The 18,298-nt window shown below is 40.9% G+C and overlaps 2 protein-coding genes across 2 annotated transcripts; one reads left to right on the top strand and one right to left on the bottom strand.

Moving 5' to 3' along the window:
* Window positions 1-3,612: 3,612 nt before the first annotated feature.
* Window positions 3,613-10,320, bottom strand: LOC108232261 (proline-rich transmembrane protein 1-like). Its single transcript, XM_017409902.3, has 4 exons — window positions 10,055-10,320; window positions 8,328-8,480; window positions 6,313-6,516; window positions 3,613-4,229 (listed from the first exon to the last, which is right to left on the bottom strand). Exons 2-4 carry the CDS (start codon window positions 8,472-8,474, stop codon window positions 4,077-4,079), a joined length of 504 nt encoding a protein of 167 aa, XP_017265391.1. The 5' UTR covers window positions 8,475-8,480; window positions 10,055-10,320; the 3' UTR covers window positions 3,613-4,076.
* Window positions 10,321-14,994: 4,674 nt separating this feature from the next.
* Window positions 14,995-18,288, top strand: LOC108232236 (C-type lectin lectoxin-Phi1). The gene is made up of 3 exons (XM_025004589.2): window positions 14,995-15,125; window positions 16,611-16,753; window positions 17,486-18,288. The coding sequence occupies exons 2-3, from the start codon at window positions 16,702-16,704 to the stop codon at window positions 17,830-17,832; spliced, it is 399 nt and encodes a 132-aa protein (XP_024860357.1). The 5' UTR covers window positions 14,995-15,125; window positions 16,611-16,701; the 3' UTR covers window positions 17,833-18,288.
* Window positions 18,289-18,298: the final 10 nt, after the last annotated feature.

Here is an 18,298-nt window from a genome sequence, read left to right as displayed (position 1 = left end):
AATACACACTCTTAGTTGTTTTGGTGCAGTAATTTATTTTAGACAGAAAAGTTTAGATTCACAATTTTAATTAATTGAGCGGCGGCTTTGCGCATGCGCGACTCATTATAGGGTCTGGGCGCGGTGGGGGGTGAACATCTGCTGCTCCGCCTGCAGCTGGAGGACCGAGCCGCCTGTGAGCGCTTTGGAGCAGGGAAGAAGCCGACCGCAGGGCCCGCTGCTCGTTGGAAAGGACGATACTTGCTGTCATGTCAGTCTCTCCAAAAGTCTCCAACAACCCAAGAAAAAGTCGCTATAGATTTACCGATAGTCGCTTTTTAATTTTTTTTTTAAATTGTCGCTAGAAGCTTCTGAAAAGTGGAAAACAAGCACTTCCGGTCAGGACTTTCAAATCAAAAACCATAGACCTGAGTCATATGTTCATATTTATCTTTTATATAACTCTGTGACATGCGCATAGTTATGAGGATATGTATGAACTATGCTCTTGAGCTAAAATATGTCATATTAAATTAATTTTTTACGCTTCCATGTACAACAGTTTTGCATCTTTAACTAGAATTATTTTGAAACTTGCAACCTTACAAACACTTCCGTCGTGTGATATCACGTTTTTTTTACTCATCTCTTTTTCCCTGTGAACATTTCATTATCATCTTGCGTAGTTTCCTTTTTGGTGAAACGATCAACAGATTTATTGCGTAATAAGACCTCTGTTTTGTAGCTGAATCAAAGACATTGCGCAATCTGGATAAAAGGAAAAGGAATGACTTCTGAGGGGGGAAAAAAAACAACCTGCAAAAAGATCCAAACTTACATCTTTTATGTAGATTTCTTGCATTTCAAATGTTAAACATTTATTTCTAAGCCTTTATACTTTTATTGTATTTTTTCTTTTAGAACTGTGGCTGCAGAGTGGGAAGAGGGAGGCTTTTAACAACAACAGGCATTTACAGGAAAGCAAAACCAACATTACCACCCAGAGGCTGTCATCAGTAATGTACTTAACAATGGTTCTCAGTGAAACAGAACTTATCACTACATTTTGATAGATTCACGTTTTGGAAGTCTTCACTAGTGTTTTTATCTTTGCTCTCAGGCATTCACAGAGCTCGATTTTATTGTTGTTTTTGTTGTTGTTGTTGTTGTTTTTGCATTTCACAAATAGTAATAAAATGTCTTTGAGCCATGTAGTGAAGTTCTTAAAAAAATTACTCTTATTAACATAGAAATAAAAGTTTACTTCTAGTTAAAGATCATGGTGAAAACAAAAGTTTCATAAAATAAATTATACTTCAGTGCATTTCAAATAATGACTCAGTTTATAGTAAACCTATTGCTGCTGCTCTGTCTGAGAATGTGTCGAACGTCTTTTTATGGCCCCCCACTGGAAGGTGCAAGGCAGGTGACAGGGGATGTGCTTCAGTTATTTTTATAGTTATTGAGCCAAAATTTTAATTGTGGTAGTAGCTGAGAGTCATCTTAAGCACACACTCCGAGTGGTACTCAATGGTGAACTACTAAGTGGATGTTTTAGGCAGCAGCAACCTAATTTGGAAGAGAAGAAACAAGTACATCATCATCGAACAGCATGTACCACTGTCAGATTGAGGAAGTGGCTGATATCAACAAATCCTACCAGTGGCTAGAAAGGAATGGACTGAAGGACAGCACAGAGGCACTCATCATGGCAGCACAAGAACAATCGAGGCCAGAGTCTATCATACCAGGCAGGACTTAAGATCCAGAGTGAGTAAAGATGCCCCTGAGACAGTCCAGTTCACAATAGCAGGATGTAAGATGCAGGCTGGCAAAGCATGCATGGAATGCCTTAACCAAGTGTCTAGAATAGTGTACAGGAACATCTGTGCAGAGTATGGACTGGAAGTCCCACTAATAAAGTGGGAGACTCCATCTAAGGTGGTGGAGAGTGGCAAGGCTAAGATACTGTGGGACTTCCAGATCCAGACTGACAAACAGGTGATGGCTAACCAGCCAGACATCCTGGTGATAGATAAGATACAAAATAAAGCAGTGGTGATAGATGTAGCAATCCAGACTGACTGTAAGATCAGGAATAAGGAGAAGCTGGAGAAATACCAAGGGCTGAAAGAGGAAATAGAGAAGTTGTGGAAAGTCAAGACCTCAGTGGTACCAGTGGTCATTGGAGCACTCAGTGCTGTGACCACAAATTAAAAGAGCTCAAGGAGTACAAGTTGTAGGTTAGAAACTAAAATGATGTTGCTAACCAGCGTGTAACACTTCTTTACTAATAACTGTGACACAGTGGTTAGATATGTCCAAAAGTAAAGGTAAGTACTAAAGAGAAACTGAGGAAAATCTGTGCTCAGCCACCTTTATTGGCTGAGTCAAGGCCTGCCATGTTAGGAGCAGTTTACTGATGGCTGCTGCATGCTTACACGTCATGAAAGCTTTACACCCACAGAATCATTTGCTTTAACCAGTTGAAGACAGTGTTTTTGGCGACACATAGCACGATTACTGATATCACAATTAGGTGGCGCTCCGGCCCTCTGTGTTGGGCGGAGCCTGGGACCTATATGAGTCGATGATTTCTTTGTTCCGGGCTTCTGTCTTCCATAAGATGTTGTAGACAGAAGTCCCAGCGCTGGTCTTGTATTAGTTCTTTGCCTTATTAGAATAAATAGTTTAACTCTAGTTCTTTTGTAGCGTCATCCTTAAAGGGTGATTTTTTTTCTTTGAGTTCTCCATCCTCTGGGATAAAAAGACCAGATGTGAGCTGAGGGTGATATGCCGGCGAAACAGTTTAACACATGAAAATATTGCATTTTGTATTTATATGATTAAAGGTTCTTCTAAACCTGGACGCAGAACTTTAATGAACCTTTTTCAAAGCAGACATTTTTTCACAATCTGCATTTTTTTGGTAAGGTTTTTTTGTTTTACCGTTTTGGGTTTATTCCCTATGTTTATTTTGTGTGGATTAAAACAATGAATATCATTAACTCAAACCTGGTCAAGAGCATCAGCTCATATATGTTCACAAAATACTATAATCCAAACTTAGCCTAAGCTACATTATCAAAATAAGCTGTTGAATAGAAAAGAAAAAAACAAACAAACAAACACAAAAACTAAAAGTGGGAAAAACTGGTTAGTTCCTAGACTGGAATGCGCCTCCTCCCAACCCCCTTCTCTTTTCTCCCAATCAGAGACAGGTGACTGAAATCTTGGATGTGGCAGTTTTTATTTTGCTCAGGTTTTTAGTTCATTGTAAAACTAATTAAACAGTTGCCTTGTGAACTCTCAGGTGGGTTAGTGCAGGAAGAAAGAGGTAAAGCCAGGTAAAGTCTCCACCCTTTTTATTATCCCTGCCCATTGCCTAGAAACCAACAGGATCTCATCAAAGCACTCCACCTCACTAACACACTTTTTGTGTGTTTTATAAGTTGAGGTGACGCAAATTAGTCAGTCAAGTGACCATTTACAGTGAAAAACATCTTAACTTTGATAGATAAGGTGTAATCTGGAGAAGCACATGTCTGATCATGCTTTATAAAACTCTTCTAATCTGGTTACCGTGTTCCGCGTGAACAGGTTAGCACCCAGACACTGAAAACACAGAAGAAGTAGAAAGGTTTTGAAATGTTTAATATGTCAGAAGATAATGTCATTGTTTAAGGCCCACAAATGAAAGATTCTATTTTGACAGAAGTGAAATTCAAAAGAGTAAAAATTTGACAAATAAAATAAATAAGCAGGCTTTTAAGTTAGATTGTTAGAAACTTTGTGACAAACTGTTTGCTCCAGTTTGACTGGGAAATAAAACAGATTTAGTGTGATTCTGATATACTGTAAATGGCAAAAGAAGACACATTTACATCCTTATTCAGAGTATGCGCTCGAGTTAGAAACACATTTATAAACAGACTGTTATTCCTTGCTCTTTGCACTAATTAGCACAAGAACTTGATATGGTTTTTAAATTTAACCTGACAACCAGAAATGTTCCTAATGTTGTCTGGTTCCTTGATGTAGAAACAAGCGTGAAAAGTGAACATGTGAGACAGAAAATTGTAATTGTTAGTAAACAATTAGTACATGCCAGTAATAGTAACAACCACAATGATAATGCTTGAGATGAAGGCCAAAAGCCCGAATGCCAGAGCCACATGGTTCAATATCCTGGCCGTCCTGCTGTTCTGCTCAGCTGCCGTCCGGTCCCCCCTGGCGTTGGCATCACGGACCTGAAAGATGAAAATAAAAACAAAAGAGTGATGGGTCATATTCATGCTTAGAGATTAGAATTGCCTGCCGCTGAAGGGTTAAGGGCAAGCAATAACGACTTTGCCCGTGGCTGTGTGTCTGTTAGCAAAATATCTCATGAACCAATCGAACAGAGTTCATTGAAACTCTCAGAAAGAAATCATTGGATGTACATTTACAGCTGGTTAGCTTTTGGAGTCAAATTAATTCAAGATGGCCCTCTCAGCTAATGGATCTTAGCCAACACAGAAATGTCTATAACTGAGTCAATTTGACAGATACCGAGCTGAAATTTGGTGTGGTTGTAGCTGAGAGTAATTCACCACACACACTATGAGTGCGACATCTCGCAATACTGCATGAGATTGTGCATCAAATAATTTTTGAGGTTTGACTAAAACGGCTGTAACTTCATCATTCCTCAACATAAGACAGAGGCGGTCTCCAAGAAGAACCTGAGTCAGTTTCACAAACACTGTTTAATATGATGCAATTTGCGGGATGTGTCAAAGCAGAAGAGGCCAACACACTGAACAAATCCCTAACAAAGGCAGAGCTATTGTATCTGCTCTGAGCTCCCCACTTTGAAGGAAGTGGTTAGGGCCAGAATGCTGCTGAAAGCTGCTGGCAATTAGAAAAGACCTGAAAACCTTAAGAGCTTTAACCCATCTGCTTATGGGAACAACACAGGAAATTGTTGCTACCTGGTGCCGTCGGGCTCGACAGCTCATCAGCCTTTCTCAGACCTTTGGTAACAAATTAAACTCTTGCGTACTCTGCACTCAGTCATATTTTTGATGTAGTCAGTAATCCGTCATTCAGCAAATTAATCATTACTGAGTTGGTCGATGGTGAAACTCTAACAGGCTAAATGTCAGATGTAATAAACATCATATCTACGTTTATATCCCGTATAAAACACAGATAAGCAACGTTTCTTATTAAGAGGGTCATTCTGACCCGGTTAATGGGACTGAAGAACCACAAACTGAACTGAAGCACGAGCACAATATGCTACCATGAAGCTAATTTGTTGCATTTTTGTAACTTGTTGAGGACTTATTTTGAGTAAAGGCTTAGCAATCCTTAAAGAAATGTGTATGACCTGCTGTCTTCTGTGCCGGGGTTTTACATTAGGATCGTCTTATATTTAGAAATGATGCAGTTCTAGCTGTTTTGGTCAAATCCTGAGACAGTGTGAGCAATCTCTTTAGCACTGTGAATATTGAGTTGGAGCTGACTCTTAGCTTTTACAAAACCAGATGTAAGCTCAGCATCTGTAAAGTACACCAAGTTATAGTCATTTTTGTGTTTATTAGGGTTAACTAGCTGTGTCAGCCACCTTGAAGTGGGTTGACTCCAAAGGTTAATTAGTTGTAGATGTGTGTCTAATGATTATTTTCTGAAACTTTCATTAAAATCTCTCTGGTGGTTCATGAACTACTTTTGCTAAAAGTCAGACAAAATTGACTCCTACAGTTAACAAACATAGCTGCCATGCTTGGTATAAATACAGCAATACTCTCTTAGCTTATTAAAAGTAGATCCTGGGAATTAACAACTGTGATAGATAATTTAAACATCAACTCTCAGCTAAAGAATTCAATATATGATTATTTTTTTTATGGACACATTATCTTTCATTTGTTTGTCATTTAACCTTAAAAACAAGGCAAAAAAATATGTAGGGATGAATTCATCAATAAAAAGGCTTATTTGTAAACTTGTAACAAGACAATATATATTATGTTTTTTAGCTTTTATTTATTTTATTAGATTTTTTTAAATGAAGATGCTGAAGACCAGAGTGAAATTGTTGAAGGACTACTTTGAGCCTATTTTTGCCACTAATATTCTGTATCTTGCCATGCACAACATATATTATCTGTACTGTATACAGGTATCATATTTCTGCACAGTACTGTGACATAACTTAGCAAAGGTCTGATTTCATATGGATCTCTGGGCACGTCGTTACACAATTTGTTCCAAGTCCTATGGGTTGAATCTCCAAAGACAGCACAAATGTATCTAGCTCATCTTTATTTTAAATTCAAAACTCACTGAGATGGAGTGGATGAGGGCAGCAATTCCAAGCGGCAGGCAGCAGCAGAGCAAGGTGAAGATGGAGTAGCCCAAGTAGTCGTTGACTGGGTACTCCAGAGGGGCTCGAGTCACAGCTACGACAGGCTGTACAGTGACGATGCCCGGCTGCGGTGAGTACTGCTGGTCGTATCTCATACCATACTGTGGCAGAGCTCCAAAATCCTGAAGACAGGAAGCACAAAATACAGATACAAGTCATTTACCTGATTTAGCCACTAAATAACACAGTTAGTGGAAAATAAAGCCCTGGGATGGACTGGTGATCTGTCCACGGTGTACCCCATATTTTGGGTGCTGACTGCTAGACACCAACTCCCAGCGGCCCAGAACTGAATTAGGCAAGCACAAAGCACAGATGGAGGCACGGATAGATCAGATGTTCAGCAGAAGAACCATTCATCCATTTTCTGTACCTGGTTCCTGTCCTCAGCGGTCAACAGGTGACTGACGGTCCAGACGCAGAGACGAATAACCACTCAGGCAAACACACACACCTAAGATCAACCCCAAATCACCACATGCATATTTTTGGACTGTGGAAGGAAACCAGAGACTCTCTTGCTGTGAGACGACAGTGCTAACCAGTTACAATCTTCAGTTGCTGTTTTTGTCAGTTATGGAAGAAATGGTCCATTGTAGTGTGTAGTGCTTGGAGTATGTGTTGGGGATGATGCTCAGTTACCACCAGGCCAAGTTTTAGCTCACTATCTGTAAAATTGGCTGAGCTGTAGCCATCTTTGGGTTTCCTAAGGTCATTTGGATGTGGTGGCCATCTTGAATTGGCTTGACTCTGAAAGTTAATCAGTTGTAGACACACATCTAATGAAAACTTTCTGAAAATTTTAATAAAAATCCGCCTGGTGGTTCATCAGATATTTCGCTAACAGACAAACACACAGAGAGACATGAGCAGAAACATTTCTGCTTTTTGTCTTTGGTTGTAGACTATAATAATTGCTATGTAAATAATTTAAATGCCAGTTAATGTTTATTTAGTTCATAATGATTACAAATAACAGTGACATCAGCTGAAAATCCAGCTTTAGTCTTTTACAGTATTTGTTTAATATTTCCTCATATTTGCTTAGCCGTTAAAATTTTCTTTTTCACCACCTCATCTTATTTCTTATTCATTCACATATCTTTTTTTTCATCCCTCTTTGTAAAAATAAATCTCATCCTCCTAAAGACTTCAGGTAATCTCCGCCCCTCAGTGACCCTGAACACAGTAAAGCTGTCATGGAAAAAAAGAATAAATTAATGAGTGAGAACAAACTGGGTGTGCTGCTGTATTATGAGATTACGGTTAAATTACTGCCTCCCTCATCCTGCTGAGTTTAGCTTGTTACTGAGAGCCTAAAGAAGCAGCAGGAACTGGTTTCAGGACATCAACAGCTCTAAAATTGCAGGAATCTACAGAAGAAACAACAGTGAACCTTTATTGTAAAAAAAGAAAACTATCCTACGAACAGTAAAAAAGATGCTACACTTAAAAGATTCTGTTTTGCAACCAGAAGGTGTAGCAATCATAATAACTTAAATATGAGGCCCAATATAAATTACTCTGACTCGTCCAAAGTCTAAGTTCTGGTGCTGCAGCTGTTTTACTAACTACACCAGGCGGAAAGTAGCACATATATGATGAAAATATATATTGATTTATATATATTGATACATATTGAACGTTTCTGCTTAGATCCAATGACAATTTACGGAATAAAATCACTATCTGGCTTCCTCACCCCCCTTCCAAACCCTTATTTGGCATGAATAAATGTGCAGACAGACAAAAACATGAACAAATAACTCAACTTAGAGCTTAACAAAAAAAGAAAGAAAGAGTCTGATTATGTAGAAAATGTAAAGTTTTTTTTAACACTGTTGCTTACGTACAAGGGAAAACTAGTAATTTTTCACAGTTAAAGCCACAAACCTTTTATGTTTTAGTCTAATTTTCTTTGTGTAGTCCTTACCTGTGGCTGCGGTGGGTATGCTGTATTAGGATGTAGGGGTCCTTGGTACGGACTGGTCTGGTAGGGCGGAGGAAGAGAAGACTGACCCATGTGGGCTTTCTCTTCAGTCCATCCAGGAGGAGCGCTTGCCATCTGCTTGGGATCCATGAAGTACTGTAATGTGAAATATAATCTCAGAAACAGGTCCTTATATCCCTCCCCCCGAAGAGCAAACTTCTTTCACTGACGTTTGAGTTCCTTACACCTGTGCTCTTTTATGGTAATTTCCCCAATAGAGGCTTAAGAAATTACCCTTATCTTTATGACCATGTTACGCAAAAGGAAAAAAAAAGGGCGGAGGGCTAGTTCCTGGCAGGACTTTCAGATCAAAAGCATGCTGGGAATATGTTTTGTTTTTATTGGCTTTGAAAGCAGAATTCACTAAAGCATGGCTATTTTGGCATTTTTACCATTGTGTTACAATATACGACCCCTCCTTTTATTTACGCTTTTAACCATTTTAGTAAGGATGCTTATCACAGTTTTGTGAAAGTAATGTGTTAATTTTTGTTTGGCATCTAAAACCCAGTTTGTTTTCTGCTCAGATGTAGACTAACCTTAAAGAACAAAACAAAACACATGATCCATTGTGTTTCTGTTAAAGAAGAGCTCTGGTGTGGACAAGGGACCTTAAATATGCTCAGGCAGTTGCAAGTGTCTCTGACAATCAGTCAAAACAGCGTGTGAAGATCAGCAGACAAAGAGGATGCCTCATTGATGCAGAATTTCCAGAACTTGATGGGTGTTTGACAGGAGTCACATTGTGAGCCTGCATGATGGTCATATCATAGAACTGGGGTCACAGTGGTCTGATGTTGGAACCGTTGGGTACACGAGGGCTCCCGCGCATGTTGTGAAAGTTCTGGTTGTCCGAGACCCAAAGGGAGGACTGTTGTATTGTGTCCCAAGCACTACAGAAGCACATGACATCTGCCATCTGTACACGGGTACTGGATTCTTAACACCATGTGATTCCGCACCGCTTCTCAACGACTGACAGACTACAGTTCAAGCTTAGGCTGCTATTAACACCAGCCAGGTCTTTGTATTATTTATAGCAGTAGGAAAACAGACTGTAGATGGCTGAAAAACATAACAGTTTGAGATAAAAGTGTAAAAGTTACACTTTTTATGGTGTAAACTAGATAGAGACACAGCCCCTCTAACACTACCATTTTTACAACCCTCTGTAACTTTCTTAAATTGCCGTTCTTAACTTGTCTTCTATCACTGAATGATGGTAATTAAAAATAATAAAGGCCTAGCATACCTTAAAGTAATGCATATTATAATATTCTAATGAACAGTCTCAAGCAGTATTATAGTGTCTTGCACAGTCTGTTAGTGCTCAAAGTTTGTTGGGAATGACTTCATGCTATTGCCACACCAAATTTTATTATCTGTAAAACTGACTAAAATATAACCATTTTTGCATAGGCTAAGATCAATTGGCTATGGCAACCATCTTGAATCAGGTGGACATAAAAGGTAATCCGTTGTAGATATAACATTTGGAGGAAAAGAGCCTGAACCCTACACAAGGATAAAGTGACAAGATTTTTTATTAAGAGTTCATAAAGAGATCATGTCTAGAGTGGCCCAGTTTTGTACTGAAAAACAAAAACGGGGGTGAGTTCTGACAGGATGAAAGCCAGAAAAAAAAAAAAAAAAAAACTGTGGGAGATTACCCGGGCTCGGGGTCTCTCTGGATCCAAGAATCCTGCTGCTGCAGGGCTGAATGTGGGGCCTTGAGGTCCTGGGGAAGTTCCCTGAAAGCAGAGCCACTTGTATCCACCATCCAATAATTCGTGGTCGATAGGAAGTCCAGGGTCATACACGGAAGGTCTCACAGGCAGCAGAGATGCAGAATCCAGTCAGCCTAATCAGAGTCAGGCAAGGTTTGGCAACAAGAGATCAAAAACTACTCACAGACAGGTAAGAGCAAGGCAAAAAAAAAAAAAAGTGGTCAAGGACAGGCAGGGCCAAAAGGCTGGTAAATACTTGGACTTGGAAGGCTTGAAAGCTGTGACAAGGCAGACAATCTCCCTCTAAGCAGGTGCAGAGCAGGTGTTCAAATAGAGAGCAGCACAGGTGGTGGCATTGAATAATCAGCAGGGAAAGGAGGGAGAGTGGGTGGAAAGACCAAGGCAGGAATTCACAGAACCATAGTTACAGAGTAACTTCCGTTCAGTTCTGCCTTGGTCTTTCCACCCACTCTCCCTCCTTTCCCTGCTGATTATTCATTGCCACCACCTGTGCTGCTCTGTTTCATTCCTTCCTGACTGCCAGTGGCAGTAAACAAAGTGGATGACTTATGCCAGCGATGTCACGAGGAACGCAGTACTCACTCCCCTCTCAGGAGGTAGATGAAGCCAGAGGCAGGATTGCCGAAGCCAGTGCAGATTCGGGTGCTACGTTGAGGCGGTAGAATCGTGCAAACGTGCATGGTGTCGCCCATGATGCCACTGCACAGATCTCTGTTAGTGGTACCCCCTTCATTGCCGCCAAGGATGCGGACACGCTCCTAGAGTGGCACCTAACGCCCGAGGGGGCCGCAGCCCCCACAGATTCATAAGCCAGCGCAATGGCATCGACGACCCAATGCGACAGCCTGTGCTTCGAAAGGGCCCGCCCCCTGTTCTGTCCCCCATGACAGACAAACAGCTGGTCTGATCGCCGAATAGCACCCGTAGCAACAATGTACAGCTGCAGTGCCCGAACTGGGCACAGCATGTTCGCCAGCCTCTGTTCCTCGGACTGAAAAGGAGGAGGGCAGTAAGCCCCCAGTTCGATGGCCGTATTCACATAGCCAGGGGGAAGAACCTTAGGGAGAAAGGCTATGTTCGGCCACAGTGTCACCCCAGACCCATCTGCCTTCCAGCGCAGGCAAGTAGGGGTGATGGCAAGAGCGTGGAGCTCACTGACCCGCTTAGCTGTTGTTATTGCCAACAGAAAGGACGTCTTGAGGGACACTAGTTTTAGTGGAGCCGCACACCTGGGCTCGAAAGGTCGCCAGCTTAGGGCCTTCAACACCAGTGGGAGGTCCCATGCTGCCGCTGGCCTCCGCAGCGGGAGACGCAGCCTCCTTGCACCGCGGAGAAACTGTGCCTTCAGTGGCAACACTGTGAGCTGCAGACGGCCTGGAGATGGGTGCCAAATCCTCCCCTGCATCTGAGACAACAGGTCCGCCCTGACCGGAAGTCGCCATGGCTCCCCATCCAGCAGACTGAGGAGAAGTGGAAACCAGACCCTCATGGGCCACTCGGGGGCCACCAAGAGGACTCTCATGGTCCCTGACCTCCCTCGGTGGAGAGTGGGCAGAAGCAGTGGAAATGGGGGAAAGGCATACAGCAGACCAGCCGGCCATCCATTCGCGAGGGCATCCATCCCCAGCGGGGCGCTGGTCTCTTCAATAAACGCTGAAGCGCGTGTTCAGACTCGGCGTGTGTAAATATGGGCGCTCGCCGGGCAATTCGAACGAGAACTGTGAAGACACAGAACACGGTCAGAACCTCCAGCTATCACTCACCTTTTTTGTTCATCAGTGTCAGATTTGACAATCCATCATTGTAGGAGTCAAAGTGGACTTCATGGAAGAGGACAGAAGAGGACATCAAACCATAAAAAAGCAAGACTGGAATTTGCCAAGACACATATTGAGAAGCCACAAAGCTTCTGGGAGAATGTCCCTTAGACAGATGAGACAAAACTGGAGCTTTGTGGCAACAAGTCCCATCAGCTCTGTGTTTACTGACCCAAAGATGAAACATCCAAAGAAAAGAACCCTGTACCCACAGAGAAACATGGAGGAGGCTCGGTTCTGTTCTGGGGCTGCTTTGCTGCATCTGATTCAGGGAGTCCTGAATCTGTTCAGGGTCCAATGAAATCTGAAGACTATCAAGACATTCTGGAGCCAAACGTGCTGCCCAGCGTCAGACAGCTTGGTCTCATGGGTCCTCCAACAAGATAATGACCCAAAACACACAGCTAAAGGCACCAAGAATGGCTCAGAACAAAACTCTGGACTGTTCTGAAGTGACCTCTGAGCCCTGATCCAAATCCTGTTGAATGTCTGAGGAAGGAGCTGAAACCTGCAGCCTGGAGAAGGAACCCTTCAAACCTGAGACAGATGGAGCAGTTTGTTCCTGAGGAGTGGCCAAACATACCTGTGGACAGGTGGAGAAGTCTCAGAGAGAGTTACAGAAATCACTGGGTTGCATTGATTGACTCAAACGTTTGTGCAACAAAATATCAAGTTAAGAGTACCATCCTTTATGACAAGGCCAGTTTCATTAGTTTATTTATTTAATTACGGTGAACGTAAATTCAAAATCAATGACTGATTTTCATTAGTTGACTTTCCTTATGTTTTTCTTTTTATTACTTTTGTCTGCTTCCATGACCTTTGTGTTTTTTTTTTTCATCTTTCTTTCAAAAAGGGAATTGATCTGCATCTGTAGTTAGTGATACAAAGTGAGTTGTTAAACGCACCCTGTATTGGAGATGTTAGTGCAATCACCCAGAAGTCAACGATTTCACATCTATGCCATTATTTTCCAGATTCAGAAGACCCAGAGGAAGGAGCCAGTCCATCACAGGGCCTCACCTGGTCAAATATCACTGGAAACCTTGACATTACTCAGACGAAAGAAGAACAAAGTGATGAATGAAAAGCTTATTATACTCACAATCTTAAACAAAGTCCAACCAGGAGAATTTGCATCTCTTGGAAGATTCACACAATGAGCAGCTTGACCAGAAACATCATTATTGTTATATTATGTTGACGGATCTGAATACGATGCAAATATTTGGAGATACTTTGACTCATAAAATGATGGGTCCTATTTGTAACCAAGAGCTGTGAAGGTAGATTATTTTCATAAGAGCATCTATGAGGAAGAAGTGAAACAAATAAACACCCAGGAGGACCTGAGAGAAGGATCATCTGAACAACAGAGCCAAGGTGGGATGAATATATTCTGATTGATTTCTTTGTTTTTCATATAGGAGGATGCCTCTCTGCAAAGCTACATTTCTGCTCTGAATTTATGAAAAATGAATAATTCCACTGAACTGATATTAATGTATTTTTCCCTCTCTTTTAAAGATGCAGTGGTGTCTGCTGTTATTCTGTTTGATTGGTGAGTGGCTCATTTCAGTTATTCAAAGGCTTCATGTTGGCCAGTGATGGTTTAAATAGTTTTTACAGCAAATACAATCAATTAGGTTAAAAAGTCTTTCGGTGAATATTCCAAAAATGAAGTCACTTTGTGTAAAATAAATAAATTAGCTTGATGATAGTTATGCAGTTATGATGGGAATTTCATGAATGGCATTTCTGTGTTTAGAGCTGTTTTTAATTTTAATTCTACTTGACGTTGAGTTGCCATCCGGCAGCTGGTTTACATTTCGTAGTGAGGCGCTTTCTGCTTTTCTGCCTGTTGTGTGCAGCGTTCTGCAACACACAGGATGTGAATCTGACTGAGAAACCATCCAGTCAGTCTTCAACCTTCATTGATGACAATCAGACAGAGCACACCTCAGAGCGAGCTCATGATGGAGATCCGTCAACGTGTTCTCAGACAGAAGAGCTGCTTCCCTCCTGGTGGAGAATTGACCTGCAGGGTGTTTATAACGTTTCCTGTATCACCATAGACAACAACAACAACAACAACAACAACAACAGAAGCTCTAGTAGTGATATATCAGGTGCTCAGATCTACGTTGGGTTCTCGCGACAGAACAACGGAACCAACAACAAGCTGTAAGGACCTCAAATTGATTTATTTCACATCTTAACACTCTGGCATGTGAAATGTTTTAAAAATGTTTTTATAATAGAGCTGCACTGCAAAAAAAACAAAAAAAATATGTTTTTTTTCTGTTTTTATACAGATTTCCGTGCAATTCTGAAATCCAAGAAATAATAAAATATGTAAAATTATTTTTTAATGGAATGTTTCTCTAATAATTTACATAAAAAGATGGTTTAAATATTTGGAAATATACCAAAAATATTTGTGTTAACTGTTTTTTTTTAACCATGTGTACTGGTAATTTTATTGTCATTACACAGGAAGACAAAAACACAAGATCGCATGTGAAATTAAAGTTAAAACCTGGCTGTAATTATAGGAAATTACTGCTTTTATGACATGGTTATTTTCCATTACCATCGCATGACATCATGAAAGGTGGGCGATCATGTCATTGCTCATGGCCCAGTTTACACTAGAATGATCTCTGGAAATGTTAGTGGGGTTTTTTCAGTGTTTATTGTGGTGAATCAGTAAGAAGAAGAAAAGTGAGGTTTCAGCTGTGCTCACTGAATCTGCTGTAGTTTCTATGCCAAACAGGGTTGCCAGATAGAGAGGGTGGTTAAGATTAGCTGTGGGTTGTGTTTGGTGAACATGTGCACAGAAAAGGAGGAGGGACTTGGCCATAAAACTGTCTTACATAATTTGAAAAGAATAATACTGTGAGAGGGACAAAAACACCCAGCTTTAATATGGTTATGTGATACACTCAAAGGTAGAGTCACATCGTTGGGTAATATGTATTTGTTAATGAAGGTCCCATCTCCATATATGGGGCACTGATATGAGTTGGGATTGTAGAGGTAATTCCTGTAGTTCACCAGCAGAGGGAGCTGCTCCCAAGGTGAGCTGTGGGTGTGGCTGGGAGCTCAGATCAGAGCCTGAGTGCTAACAGACCACATCTCACCTGTCTTCTTTACTGTTTCCTGCAGAAATACAGGTTAGTACCATAGGTATGTTAGACTCAGATCACTCCTGAGGTTATAGGAATCCATTCTGTGTTTAATGTGACAACTTTTATGTCTGAAAGAAAGTTTTGGAGTTACAAAAGAACCTTGTCTTGGATTCACCTGTAGGGTGTATTGGGTCAAGATGGCGGACATCAGCACGTTTTATTTAGTTTAAATGTGGTTCCAAGACGAGTGTAACTTTTGTAATCTGGGATGTAAGATAAGTACATACACTGACAATGTTTCATGACTTTTTGAGTTAATAGCAAGTTAAAGATTTATCATTAGATTCATATTTTGCTCTTAAAAGTTGTTCAGTAAATTGTTAAATGTAGCAGGTAAATTAGAGCATTAAATGTGCTGCATTTCTATTTCATGCTCAAAGCTGTACTATAACAGAGTATAAGGAATGCTCTAAACTAAAGTGACAGTACACTGTAAACAAACACATTTTATTTCTTCACACAAGAATGGACCAAGAGGTTGAAATTGGAATTTGGGGATATGTTAAGAGAGAATAAGTATTGTGAAACTAAACTGAGATGTGTATAAGTATGATTTTTCTGTTAATCAGATCAGAGCCTGTTAAATACAGACCCTTTGGGAGGCCTGTCAACTTTTGTTTTACTTAATGTCACAATTCCACCCTTCCTGTATCTCCACTCTGACCTGGGTTGAGAAAGCTCCGGTTTCAGAGGATTCGAGTGCTGTTGTTGCGTACGCGAACAGCTGAACCGCAGGAAATTGACTCAAAAAACAGACGTGTAAACAGCCCTTGTGTCAGTCTGTTTGTTAGGCTGTCTCTTAGTAAAAGAAATTATTATTATTAAAACTTTCTGAAAGTAATCACTGTAGGTTCATTTAAAACTGATTAACCTCTGAAGCCGATTGGACTCCAAATGTCTGCCACAGCTAAACAAACTTAGCAAGCCCCAAAAATGGCTACAACTCAGTCAGTTTTGCGGATTTTCAGCTCAAATTTGACGTGGTCGTAGCTGAGGGTCACCCCTAACACACACTCCGAGCACTTAGTGATCGAGCAAAATGTCACAACATAGCAAGCAATCGTGCACAGCGTTATTGTCAAGATTTGACCAAAATGGCTACACAGCAACTCCCATCATTTTTTAGGATATGATTATCTTAATCTTTAAAAGTATCATTGCTTTTTTGCTTTTTACAGTGTTCAAATTGAGGGCTTTCAGGTCATAATTTCTACCGACTCAAATGATAATGTTAAACATATAAACCGTATTTAAGTTCTCACAGTATCAACTATTATTCATGCTGAAACCTTGGCTTTTATTTTTCTGTATCAGTCAGTAACACGGAGTGTCCTAATCCTATTTTTTTGTTTTTTACAATTACAATGTTATTTTTTTTTATTGCTGCTCACAAAATGGCCTTTGACAGATAATGGCGGGATTTTGAGGTCGCTTTCTTTGCAGCTCCAGCATGTCCCTCCTTGTTTCCAGGGTTGGAAACATCACAGGTGTTACGGAGGGTGTCCCCGACGCCTACAAGCTGAGTCCAGCGTTGGGACGCTACGTCACTGTGCTTCTGCCAATGACGAAACCTTTACGCCTCTGTGAAGTGAACGTCACAGCCACACAGATAAGTATGTTTCTCGTTCTTCGCTACAGGTCAGGCACATTCGCTGAGTCCGAGAATTGGGCTGAGTTTTATTTTGGAAGATTTTAAATCAGTAGCTCCCAAAGTTGGGGATTGGGACCCCACTTTGGGTCATTGAACCTCAACTGAGGGTCCCCAGATAACCTCGAGAAATCACATTAAATGTAAAACATGTGGTAATAGTATATATTTTTGACAATAAATGTTCTAAAAAAAGGAAAGAATAACCAGAAATGCAAAAAAACAGTATCATGGGTATTAAGGCTGTGTATACTGTCATTATGCCCTTGTTTTGTAAAGTTATTAGCAAAGTTGACCTACATAAATGGCTCACATTTGTGCTGTCAAGCCTCTGCCACTGTTACTTTTTGGGTCGTAAGTTGAAACATTTGGGAACCAGTGATTTAAATAAGTAATAAATCACAAAGTTTGAACTATTATGTTGTATTCCAATCTATGTGTGTATGTACATAAACAGAAGGAGCAAAAAAATATTTTTGAAAAAAAAACAATCTGGAGTAGTGCAGACCGGGTCATTAGTCACAGAGAGCAGCGTATTTTTGTTTGTCTTTTCTACATTCCCTTTCAGAGAAGTTAGTATTTCTTTCTTATTTTGAAAGGCGGAGGGTAAATATTAAAGTCAATTTGAAAGAGAGACACACTTTCCTCTGATCAAACTGAAGTTTTTATTCTTTTCCATTTAATGACTCTCTCCAAGAATCCCCCTTTAAGCTGATCAAGAACAACCAGACATGGGAGGACGCCCTGTACTACTGCAGAGAGAAGCACAGAGATCTGGCCTCCATCCTGGATGAACAGACTCAGGTCTTTGCTGAGCTGGAGGCTGTGAAGGCCAACAGTCCCTTTGTGTGGCTCGGCCTTCACTACACCTGCAGCCTGCAGTTCTGGTTCTGGGTGGATGATTATGGTGTTGAGTTTGAACGCTGGGATCAGAGCAAGAAAGAAGAAGACTGTGACAGGAGTGGAGCCATGAAGACACAAGGAGAACATCTGTGGTCCAGCAAGTCTGATTATGACAAGTTTAATTTTATCTGTGCACTGTGAAAACAATCTTCCTGCTCAGGAGTCAGCTGTGACTTTCTTATTTTATGCTACGCTTGCTTTTATTTTGATGACATATGTTTTGCGTGGGTTCACTGTATCACAGTCCATCTTTTGGATTAGTGTAATAGCTTTTGTCACAAAGTAGTTCTGCAGCACGGCAGCAAAGATGAGCCCCTTTTTATGCTTCCTCCGGTAGAAATCACCGTGTCCTGCAACGCTGTGAGCTTCCATAAATGAAATGTTGTTGTGTAACCACTGATGCCTCGGACTAAACATAAATTAAGTGTCGGACATCTCCTGTTGTAAATTCTGTATCTGCCATCACTGTTTCACACCTTCAAGTGGTGATTGGGGTTTCCCTTCCACATGTCACTCGTTTGGTTCTGTCACTGTTCCTCCCTTGGCGGCTCAGAGGCATAACAGCGGTGTGGTGACTTCAGCCCCACCCCACCCCCACCCCACCCCC

Source organism: Kryptolebias marmoratus, linkage group LG16 (assembly GCF_001649575.2).
Source record: "Kryptolebias marmoratus isolate JLee-2015 linkage group LG16, ASM164957v2, whole genome shotgun sequence".
Taxonomy (NCBI): domain Eukaryota; kingdom Metazoa; phylum Chordata; class Actinopteri; order Cyprinodontiformes; family Rivulidae; genus Kryptolebias; species Kryptolebias marmoratus.
This window is presented reverse-complemented; position numbering and strand designations above follow the sequence as displayed.